The sequence below is a fragment of the Bombyx mandarina genome, chromosome 16, assembly GCF_030267445.1.
Source record: "Bombyx mandarina strain Sakado chromosome 16, ASM3026744v2".
Classification (NCBI taxonomy): domain Eukaryota; kingdom Metazoa; phylum Arthropoda; class Insecta; order Lepidoptera; family Bombycidae; genus Bombyx; species Bombyx mandarina.
This window is the reverse complement of record NC_143222.1, coordinates 4,687,695-4,699,763: the sequence shown is the minus strand read 5'-3', so window position 1 is coordinate 4,699,763 and position 12,069 is coordinate 4,687,695. Positions and strand designations below refer to the sequence as shown.

Genomic DNA, 12,069 nt, shown 5'->3' with positions numbered 1-12,069 from the left:
TATCTCACGACCGTGTGCGATAAGCAGCTCAATTTTTTCGCGTATATATCGCAGATATAGTCCCGGCTAAAAAAATAACCTCTCCAAATACCCTTACACTGGTAATTTTAAGATAGCTTACATTTACTTTTTTACAAGTGAAGCTAAATAGAAATAAAAAAATGAAAGTACAATGTACGTTATTTTTATTGATATTAAGCTTGTAACGGGTAATCTATTAGTTTAACTTAAATTGACAGTGTTGGATTAAAACAGCAAAAATTACTAGTTCCTTTTTCTTCAATGCCTATAAATAAAGTCTGAAATTAAATGACATACTATAAAACGTATGTACTATATCCACAAAGGTTTAGATGTTTATAAGTTAGCTCCTTTTCGAAAAATACGAGCAAAGTATTATTTTGTAACACACTCTAAAACTATATTGGCGCTTCCAGTAAACCTTAGTTCCTTTAAAACATGACAATACATATTACATAATATTTACATACATTTTAACGTCCTTGTAGTAATACTCGCGAAACAGAATGACAGTAATATAATTTATAAAATATTGCCTTAAATTTCAGGTTCTTGGGGGATCGAGTGTTCTCAACTACATGATCTATATTCGTGGAAACAGTCACGATTTCGACCAGTGGGAGTCTTTTGGAAATCCCGGTTGGGGCTATCAAGATGTTCTCAAATACTTCATCAAGTCTGAAGACAACAGGAACCCTTATTTAGCTAAGACCAAATATCATGGAACGGGAGGATATCTAACGGTCCAAGAAGCACCATGGAGAACACCCTTAGTCGCAGCTTTCGTTGAAGCCGGAGTCGAAATAGGATACGAGAACAGGGACGTTAATGGAGCTATTCAAACTGGATTTATGATAGCCCAAGGAACAATCAGACGCGGTTCGAGGTGTAGCACAGCAAAGGCCTTCTTAAGACCTGTGCGAACACGAAAAAATTTAGACGTATCATTGAATTCGCAAGCAACAAGAGTGCTCATAAATCCAGTGACCATGAAAGCGTACGGTGTGGAATTTGTGAAGCACGGTGTAAAAAAAGTTGTATATGCGAGAAAGGAAGTGATCTTATCCGCGGGTGCTATAAATAGTCCCCAACTACTCATGTTATCAGGAATAGGACCGAAAAATCACTTGAGAGATGTGGGTATTAAGGTGATCAAAGATTTACCAGTGGGTGAGAATTTACAAGATCACGTTGGAGTCGGTGGTCTTACATTTCTAGTCGATAAGCCTGTAGCTATAGTTCAGAATCGATTCCAAGCATTTCCTATTTCGATGAATTATGTTGTCAATGAGAGAGGTCCAATGACTACTTTGGGCGGTTTAGAAGGTGTTGCTTTTGTTAACACCAAATACGCAAATAGTTCCGGACTTTGGCCAGATATACAATTTCATATGGCACCAGCTTCATTTTCGTCTGACAACGGTCAAATCGTGAGAAAAATTCTCGGACTTACCGATGAATTATACGATACAGTATACAAACCTATTGCGAACAAAGATGCCTGGACGATCATGCCCTTACTGCTCCGTCCAAATACACGAGGCTACGTTAGATTAAGGAGTTCGAATCCCTTTCATTATCCAATAATGAATCCTCGATATCACGAAAATGCACTAGATGTTGCGAGACTCGTCGAAGGGATAAAAATCGCTGTTAAAGTCGCAAACGCATCACCCTTTCGACAATTTGGATCAAGACTTTACAACAAGCCATTGCCAAATTGCAAGCAGTTCCAATTTATGTCTGATGAGTATATAGAATGTCAAGTAAGGACAATTTCGATGACGATATATCATCAGTGTGGGACAGCGAAAATGGGCCCGTCTTGGGACAAAGAGTCAGTTGTCGATCCGAGACTGAGGGTTCACGGTGTTGAAGGACTTAGAGTAATAGATGCAAGTATAATGCCCACTATTGTAAGTGGGAATACAAATGCTGCTGTTATAATGATAGGTGAAAAAGGTTCGGATATGATAAAGCAAGATTGGTTGAATAAACGGTGACATTAAGAAAGTAGTCTAGTGTCGAATTCAGTTACCAGTAACATTTTTTGTAAATATTAAATGTTGTTTAAGTTTTGTTCCAAAGACGACTTAGCTATTACGTTTGTTAATTAGATTAAGTTGTGAATATGAATGTCTTGTCATGGATTGTTTAATTAAAACCCTGTTAAAACTACCAACTACGCGTAATATCGTAAAGAACAATATGTAGACGAAGACACAAAGATCGAATCATTTTTTAAGAGACAACTTGTCACTTGGTCAAAAACTGTTGAAGGTTTTGTTAAATCACTTAAAAAATATCCAAACTATTTAGGCATAATCAGAGATTTCAGTATATCTGTCGTTTATTTAATATTACGTTACTTCATTGAAGTTTGAAGAATTTTCATTTTAAATGTTATTGAAATTTTGAAAAGAAAAGTTAGGGTATGTCCGAAATTATTATTGATCATAAGTTTAGGAAGTAAAGAAAGGGTTTTTAATAGTAAGGCTGGTCAATAGCTACTTAACAAAGAAAACGAAAATCGATTGACGGATGCAGAAGAAAACGGTACTTAGCTGTTGTATCTTTGCTTAATTATACATAGATTACAATGCAGTATATTTACATTGGAATATTCTAGAATTAAAACCATAACAACTACGGCGAGTGATCTTACAATTATGGAACTTAAGAAATATGAAATACGTACTAAATTCGTAATTTCTAATGGGACTGACCAGCTTAATTTTCAAAAATGCCGCATTTTACATAGTTCGGCTGAATGTGACGACTTACGACGTCATTTAGGCCCAAAATAAGCAATTACCTGACCACAAATCATTCACTAATACACAACGATTAACTATATATGACATCATGTGTTGTGATTGATGTTCCGCTTAACGAGAAAAAAAATGCATCAATTATTAGTTTTTAAATATCTAGTGATTTAATTCATTAACATGTCACAAACATCATGAATGATTGATTTAATTGAATTAAGTTCCCTTTCGACTACTTTTTAGATTGTTTTATTAATAGTGAGTGCCTGGCTGTCAAGTGTTGTTGATAGGCAGTCTCGGACCTATGCCAGACAGTCTTGATTATTTTATATTTATTTTCACTGCCATAACGCGTATGTTTTCTTTACTTAAAGGACTAATTCTGATGCCATCTAAAGGTTCTTCACCATTTAGTTTCGTGATAATAATATGTTAAATTGTTTTGTTGCGTTGTTATTTTTGTTTTACGAATGAAATAAAATTTTTGCTCATTAATTGTTTTATTTAAGCCTTACATAGGCTCTGTTTGTTTATATTTTACTGCGCAGGTAAGCGATCGATCTCACAGACCACTCGGTGTAATGTAGTTTTCATAGCTCATAGACATAATGATATGCATACCGGTATACGCCTTGAAACGTAAAGCCCAAGTTTAAATTTTATTGCTTATTGCACTTTTCAAACCGAAACACAAGACTGTTGGTAGTGTTGGTAACTAGTTGTGCTGGCTGATAGGTTTTATCACCAATAAATATCGGTTAACTATCTTAGTACGCTGATCTAATACTCGCCGTCGGAGCCCCGTGGTTCGTCAGGAACGTCGACCTCCATGACGACCTGGACTTAGAGTCCATCAGTAAGTATCTACAGTCGGCGTCGATGCGCCACTTCGATAAAGCGGCACGACACGAGAACCCTCTCATCGTGGCCGCCGGTAACTACATTCCCGATCCTGCGGACAGAATGGAAAGCAGTCGACGTCGCCCAAAACACGTCATCTCGGATCCTCCCGATCCACTAACGGTGCTTTTAGGTACTTCAAGCACCGGTCACCGTTCTCGTCGAACCCGTCGCTTGCGACGAAGGGCTCGACGAGTAAATTAACTCTCAGACACAGCCCACTGAGTTTCTCGCCAGATCTTCTCAGTGGGTCGCGTTTCCGATCCGGTGGTAGATTCTGCGAAGCACGACTCTTGCTAGGGTTCGTGTTAGCATCGTAGTCAGGTTTGAGCCCCGTGAGCTCACCTACAAACGTTAGGGCGAAGCTGAAATAGCCTCTCAAGGCTATCAGCATAGGTAGGAAAAAAATAAAATAAAAATAGGAGAATGCTGCTATCCATTATTTTGTGATTCCCTTAGTCGCCTTTCCAGGACAGCCACAAGAAGTAATGGGATGGTGCTATTATAGGCTGACTGACACTACAAAAGCTCGATATCGCGCTTATTATTAACCCTTATTTGTTTTACCAAAGAGGATAAAATAGATTTTCTGGTTAATGTATACAATTAAGAATGTGATGTGACGTGCGTTTATTGCGTCAAAAAAACACACAGTATTAATTTAATTGCAAGTCATTTCAGAAAACAGATAAAAACATAATTAATTATAAGTCAGTCATGTTTGAAATTAACGAAAACGATCGACTTTAGATTTAAAAAATGTACGGAAGTTTCTTTGTATAGATGATTTTTTGTTTCAATTACTATTCATTTATAATCGTAGTATGGCGTCATCACTTTTTGCAAACTCGATTAATTTGGCTCCATTGCCAGGAAAACCCACGACCCTGAAAATATCATGGGTTCGCCGATACATTGGTGCAATCAGATACGCTCAACATGAAACACTTCAGCATGGGATGTGTTATGCCTCGTCGAGATTAGATGATGCCGAGAAAGAATTCCGAAAAGGAATTAGGTAATTTACACAAATTTATATTGCTGGTTAGATTTTTGTTACACGATGTTATTTCTTCATCGTAAAAGTACATATTTCCTTAAGAATTGTTACTTGTCTATGCGTCTATCGAACTACACTATCTGGGATTTCTGGGTATATGGAGGGATTTCGTGTCTTTCTGTGTTTTACCGTATGTTATATGGAGAGTACTCTCAGGCATTGTTTTGAGGTGATCGCGTAATGTACGAAAGATCCAAAGACTAACATCAATAGCTTCCTTTGCAGAACCTTGGCTTCTGTTGCAGCGAACGACAGCCCTTGTCCACCACTCGACAATTCTCCGAGACCGCAGTGATCACGAAAGGCAATGCGGTTGGTATATTATGAACATTAATTAAAGTGTCACTTTGAATGCATCAGGCGTTTCATATATTTATTTGCGACTTTAATATTACGGATATATACGGACATATTGGCGACTGCTTCATTGTAGAGTGGGCTGTAATCAGACGCGTTTTAAAGTAAATTCAATAAACCATAATTTAAACCTACCGTCCTAAAGAGGGTAAATCAAAATGAAAGTTCAAAACCCTCTATAGAGTACTAAAGCAAAACACTATTGAATATCAATGAGCAATTGTTTTTGTTACGTGACAGAGTTTACGTAGACATCCCACGAGGAAAGTTATAGTCCAACCTTGAAGGAAATAAAATTTATCTATAGATACTTCGTATTGTTTGTTTATGGACAGGTGAACTTGATCCACTTAGTGTTAAGTAGTTAGAATCTGTGCCTGAATTGCAAGTCGCTACGGGTGAGTTGATTGCTTGATTATCTCTAGGGAAATGAATACAAAGGCGCGACAAATTAATAGGCTCCTGCTTTTCTGCATTAGTAAAATTATGTTCTTTTAATAAAAGTAATGCTGCTATTTTCTTATTGCCTTTAAGGCATTCGAAGGTGGCGTTGAAATATGTGTAGTCTACGTTGTAGTTTGGCTTACATATTTGCGACTGACCAAACTGTCAAATATATACTCTTATTAGGAATTGTAGAGGTATAATAATAATAATAACTCTTTATTTATATAACACCTTAATATGTACACAGTAAAGTAATAAAACAAAATTCGGTATATAAATCGGCGGCCTTATCGCTGAAAGCGATCTCTTCCAGGCAACCTTGCAGGGAGACGAATAAGTTAACTAGACGGTGCTATATCTTAATAAACTTACATAAAAATATATACTTAAATACATATGTGAAAAATAAATACCCTATAAGATAAACTTATATACGATTAAATACAAATAAATACTAAAAATATACAAGATAAAATACAAAAGAAGTAGGAACTTATACAGTATAACTTATAGGTATCTTGATAAATCCAGAAAAAATATATTTAAGAATGCGTTTTTAAAAATTCTAATTTACATCCTCCCTCAAACTGCGTTGAATAGAGCTTAAAAGGCACGACCATCTTGGACTGAAATTAATTATCGATGTTAAAAGACGTAATACAGATTTAGGATTAACCTGTTTCGATAGATCTCTGGAAAACGGAAAAACGGTCTGTTTATTGAATTTAAACTTACAGAAAAGGTTCTGTGGTATTTTACAGTTCCCAAGCTCTCGGATTACTGCCATAACCAGGATTCTGTATAAAATTCACATTATAAAATAAATAATACATTAAAAATTGTTCCTACCCAGTTAAGAACGAAGTCGGTTCCGTATGATTGGGCTTTGAGATAGACTAATGATATGAACTCCAAGATCATAGGAAGTTCATCCATGGCCACCTTTTACGATTCAGTCAACGTCAGGGGTCATGATCTTGTGTGTTACAGTCGCGTACTTATTATTCCGTACGTAAAAGTGTGCCAGGAATACGCTGCGAAGATCGAGACGGTCCGTTTTATTGATGACTTTCCTGTATTTTCAATCTATTTTATATAGACCGACCTATTACGTTTGATTGCCTTCGATAACTTACTGACATGTCAATGATATGACAATTTTAATACCAAATTAGACGGAGGAGGTTTTCAGTCAAAGCAAAACGCAACTATTAAATGTTGAGTCCTATGAGCTCATTTACCAGCTCGCGCGTAGTTGGAATAGCCCTTTAGAGTTTACAACTACCAACGATCAGGTAGGAGAAACGTTAGATACATTTTTAATCGAAGGCGGAGTTTACGTCTGGATCGAAGAACAAATAAAGCTTAGATGGGTGGATGAGCTCACCACGGTCCACTTGGTGTTAAGCGGTTACCGGAGCCCATAGACATCTACAACGTAAATGCCGCCACCCACCTTGAGACATGAGTTTCAAGGTCTATTTTCTATTCGCTCTATGACTGCTAAGATTTTGGAAGCTTATTTAACTTTTCCTTCAAAATAGCCATCTAGAAATATAAACTCCATAACTCCCAATAATGAAGATTGCATTAGACAGGGCGGTAGAACATAACAAACAGTCATGTGTATTGCGCAATGAAACCTGAGCGTTTAATGGGTATAATGTAGGCAGTGACTTGATTATGCCCCTCGTATTGGCAACGTCCATGAGCGACGCAAACCACTTAACATTAGGTGGACCGTATGCTCGTCTACCTACAAAGGCAATAAAAACAACATTGAATTCACCCCATTCGCACCAGTACTGATTTTATTTTCCGGAAAATTGTAAAATTTATAATGAAATACTTCTCGATTAGATAAATACAGTGAAATGCAATTCGAGTGTACATTCTAGAATATATATGACTATTTAATGATTTAATTTGCAACTTTAAATTCACGCCTTGTTTTAGTTTGGTTTCGTTCGATGTTCGCGGGATAATACGGCCATATCGTCTTGATTAGAAACAAGTTCGAGATGCTTCCTCGCTGGAATCTTTTTTGTATTTATAGCATTAAATGATACACGGAATTCTTGTTTATGCGACTGTATCAAACAACAAAAAAAAATTGGCATAAGATGGCTTATCTCTTTACGTCACTGAGCCATATTAAGAATTTAAAATGGATTCAACGCTCAGCCATTTTTTCGACAAACGTGTTTATATGCTAAAAGCATTGTTTTTTTTTCTTCAGGTTGCAATTACAATGACGTTACGACAAAAGATTATTCATTTTTAATCGCCCAGTCTCCGTACACTAAAAAGGTACTAATTACATTAGTTATTTTCCACAGAAGTTTAATGATCGCGCTCTCGAGAGCTCCATTAACTTTTTTAGTATCTACCAAAACACATTAGGTCGTGCATTGACCCTCCCGAATCCCGGAGACAATTAGTTTGGACCATGTTTGAAGATTAAGAAATAATCCAACGAATCCTTACAATTTTTAATCGGGATGAAATTCAACGCATCACATGTCCATACCACGCTAACTGTCCGCCCTTTAATTTGTCAATCACCGGGGCTACTTTCACACTTCCCCTGATATATGTACTCATTCCTTATCTTGTCCATCCTTGTCACTCCACACATCCATCTCAACATTCGCATCTCTTCCGCATGCACTTCTTTTTCAGGCTTTACTTTCGTCGCCCAACATTCAGATCCATACAGCACGACAGATCTAATGATCGTTAAGTAAAGGGAAATGCCAAGTCGCTATAGTAATTTAGGCCCACAGTGCACATCTATATAGACTCATGATAATAATAGCAGACAACGGTATTATAGACAATAATTAAATAATAAAAGAAGTGATTTAGTTAAGTTAAAGGTACTTTCTGTGTTATTATATATATTTTTACAAAATGAATAGGTAGTGAACTATTGAAATAATGTATGATAGAAAAAATTTAATTATTTTTCCGGTTAATTTTCTGTCAACATATTTTTTGTCGGGGCGACATTTGTACGGTAATGTATGGTGGTACCCTTCCAAGCGTAGTCGTATAAATGTTTAATATTTTTGGAAAAATATCTCAAAACATTCTCGCTCACGACTCGGTCGTGCGCGGACGTGCTTTCCGATCCGTGGCCCGCTTGCGAGCTGCGTCTCTGAACTCACAGTTGTGCTCGACAGTGTAGTGACCGTGAATACATCGTGCGTACAATTCGGTAGTGCGGACGTGCCGATCCGTTGGTCGCTTGCGATTTGCGTCTCGGAGTCCATTTTTGTGCGCTAAAGTTTTGTAACCGCGAACCCACCCTTACCAACTGCCTTTTTCAAGGCAAAACCAATCGCTACGTTCAGGCTTCCTGTGGCACTCACAGGCTAGCGATTTCCTAACCCTTCCCAAAACAACAGTCTTTTTCAAGACTAGACCCCCGCTCGCGATTCTGCCTGCTGTAGCACTATACAGCCCGAGCGGGTTCCTTTCCTTTTCCCCGCCGATTGCCGTTTTCACGGCATAGGCATTCCCCCCCCCTGCTCCTTGCTGTCCTGCAGCACAGGGGGGTTACAAATCCTATCCGGGGCCTCGCCTTTCGGCGAGTTCAACAAAAGTCCCGGGGCCGCCCCCCCCGGGCAAGAAGACCGAAAAATGGAAGAAGATTGTGCTAGTGATATTGTCGGGTTCCTCCGGGATAGGTACCCGTCAATTAGGGCCGAGTACCTAGAGTTTAGGGCCGCCCGTGGCAATCCCTCCCCCCCCGCGTCCGTCGCCGCGTACTTCAAACGTGCCTCGGAGGCACGCCGCGCGCCCCCCGCCGCCGCGTCAAGTTCGAGCGCACGTTCCGACGTAGCGACTCACGAAGCGCCTAACGCTACCCCCACCCCCGCGCCCGCGTCGACTACGTCATCGCGCGTTTCGTCCGTCGCGACCTCGATCGTTTCGAGTTCAGGCTCCGATACCGAATCGGAGATGGATTTCGAATCCGCGTCAAGCCCTCAGCCTGGAACTTCGGATGGGTTCCAAACCGTAACGCGCGGTAAAAAGCGTACTCGCGCCGTGGAGTCCCGGAGCTCCACGACGAAGCAGACTAAATCCGCGACCGCCTCCCGCCCGCAGGTAGTCGTGACACCGGAGTCGGACTCCGCTCGCCGTGTAACCCCACCGCCGCGTCCCAAACCCGCGCCCGCTCCTAAAGTAGCTGCCCCGCCCCCGCTGATTCTCCAGGAAAAAACTGCGTGGAACCGCGTTTCCCAGGCCCTTCAGGCAAATAAAATTAATTATACCCATGCGCGTAACGTCGCGCATGGGATTCAGATAAAGGTCGCAACGCCGGGCGACCATAGGGCCCTCTCTTCATACCTCCGAAAGGAGAACATAGGTTTTCACACCTATGCTCTTCAGGAGGACCGCGAGCTCCGCGTAGTAATACGCGGAGTCCCAAAAGAGCTAGATATCGAGTACATTAAGGAGGATCTGACCGCTCAGTCCCTCCCGCTAGTTAGTGTGCACCGGATGCACAGTGGGCGGGGCAAACAGCCCTACAACATGATTCTAGTAGCGCTAGAACCCACCCCGGAGGCCAAAAAGAAGATCGCATGTCTCACGACAATTTGCGGCCTATCCGGGATCTCAATTGAAGCCCCCCATAGACGTGGCACTCCCGGGCAGTGCTACAGATGCCAGCTTTACGGCCACTCGGCTCGTAATTGCCACGCGCGCCCCCGCTGCGTAAAGTGCCTCGGCGACCACGCCACACTAGATTGCTCGCGTGTTAGGGAAACCGCGACCGAACCTCCAAGCTGTGTCCTATGCCTTAAGCAAGGGCACCCCGCGAACTACCGTGGATGTCCTAGGGCTCCGCGAAAACGTCCGACCCACCCAGCCCCCCGAACCGTCGGCCCAAAGACTTCGGCGCCTTCAGTGCCGAAACCCGCTTTCGTGCCGGCTGCAGTTCCCACGGTGTCGGCGTGGAAAAAACCGCTGCCGTATACGAAGGCGGGAACGGAAACCGCACCCCCGCCCCCGCTCGTGACACGCCCCGCGCCCCAGCCCCTGCTCGCACCTCGCCCCGCGCCCGCGTTCCGTCCCCCGCAACCCTCTGCCGTCAACGACTTCGCGCTCGTGCGTGACTTCGTCACCGCAGTCAACTTCGACCGTCTGCGATCGTTCGCAGACGCGATACGTAGGTCGGTAACCCCCGAACAGCGGCTCGCGGCCGCTTTCGATCACATGGACGTCTACGAGTCCGTGTCGCGTACGTTATAAAATCTTTACCGATAATCAATGGCGCAAAAAGGTAGAGAAAAACCGTATTCCCTTACGTTAGCATTCTATAATGCTAACGGACTCGCGCGGCAACGCGATCAAATTTTTGAATTCCTCCGCGATAATCTTGTAGATATTCTATTAGTGCAGGAAACCTGTCTGAAGCCCTCGCGTCGCGACCCGAAAGTCGCGAACTACGTCATGGTTAGGAATGACAGACTCACCGCCTCCAAAGGCGGGACTGCCATTTACTATAGACGGGCCCTGCACGTTGTCCCTCTCGATACTCCCTCGCTCTTACATATCGAGGCGTCAGTGTGCCGTATCTCGCTGACGGGACACCAGCCGATCGTCATCGCATCCGTTTATCTCCCCCCGGACAAGCCCCTTCTGAGCAGTGACATCGAGTCACTGTTCGGCATGGGAGACTCTGTCATCCTGGCAGGCGATCAAAATTGCCACCACACTAGGTGGAACTGCCATCGTACAAACGTCAACGGTAGGCGTCTCGACGCGTTTATAGACGACCTCACCTTTGAAATAGTCGGTCCCCCAACTCCAACATGTTATCCGTATAACATCGCGCTCCGTCCGAGCACTATAGACCTGGCATTGCTTAGGAACGTAACTCTGCGCTTGCGTTCCATCGAAGCAATGTCAGAGCTCGACTCAGACCACCGACCTGTCGTTATGCAGCTCGGTCGCCCTCACAACCCAGTCACTGTTACGAGGACCATGGTGGATTGGAATAAGCTGGGCACGTGCCGAGCCGAAGCCGCTCCGCCAATCCTCCCTTGCGGCCCGGATTCGAATCCATCCCCCGAGGACACCGTCGAATCCATAAACATCATTACCGATCACATCTCTTCCGCGATCATTAGATCTTCAAAAGAAGTCGATGTGGAGGACAGCTTCCACCGCATCAGACTGTCCCCCGATCTTAGGAATCTCTTAAGAGTTAGGAACGCGGCAATCCGGGCCTACGATCGTCTTCCCACGCATTCAAACCGGATTCGGATGCGTCGTCTACAACGCGAAGTCCACTCCCGCTTAAGCGACGCGCGTAACGATAATTGGCATAGTTATCTAGAACAACTCGCGCCCTCCCACCAAGCATACTGGCGACTAGCTAGGACTCTCAAATCCGAAACTACCGCTACTATGCCTCCCCTCATACGCCCTTCAGGCCAACCACCGGCATTCGATGACGATGACAAGGCTGAGCTGCTGGCCGATGCACTGCAAGAGCAG

General features: G+C 42.5%; 2 protein-coding genes across 2 annotated transcripts in view; one reads left to right on the top strand and one right to left on the bottom strand.

Moving 5' to 3' along the window:
- LOC114252887 (glucose dehydrogenase [FAD, quinone]) overlaps nucleotides 1–3,281 on the top strand; it is a 30,672-nt gene extending 27,391 nt beyond the window's left edge. The window contains exon 5 of the mRNA XM_028187566.2: nucleotides 570–3,281. Coding sequence (XP_028043367.2) covers nucleotides 570–2,024 — 1,455 coding nt within the window. The 3' untranslated portion in view covers nucleotides 2,025–3,281. The remainder of the gene's footprint in view (nucleotides 1–569) is intronic.
- Nucleotides 1–12,069, bottom strand: part of Flo2 (flotillin-2) — a 419,882-nt gene that overhangs the window by 247,928 nt on the left and 159,885 nt on the right. The window lies entirely within an intron of this gene.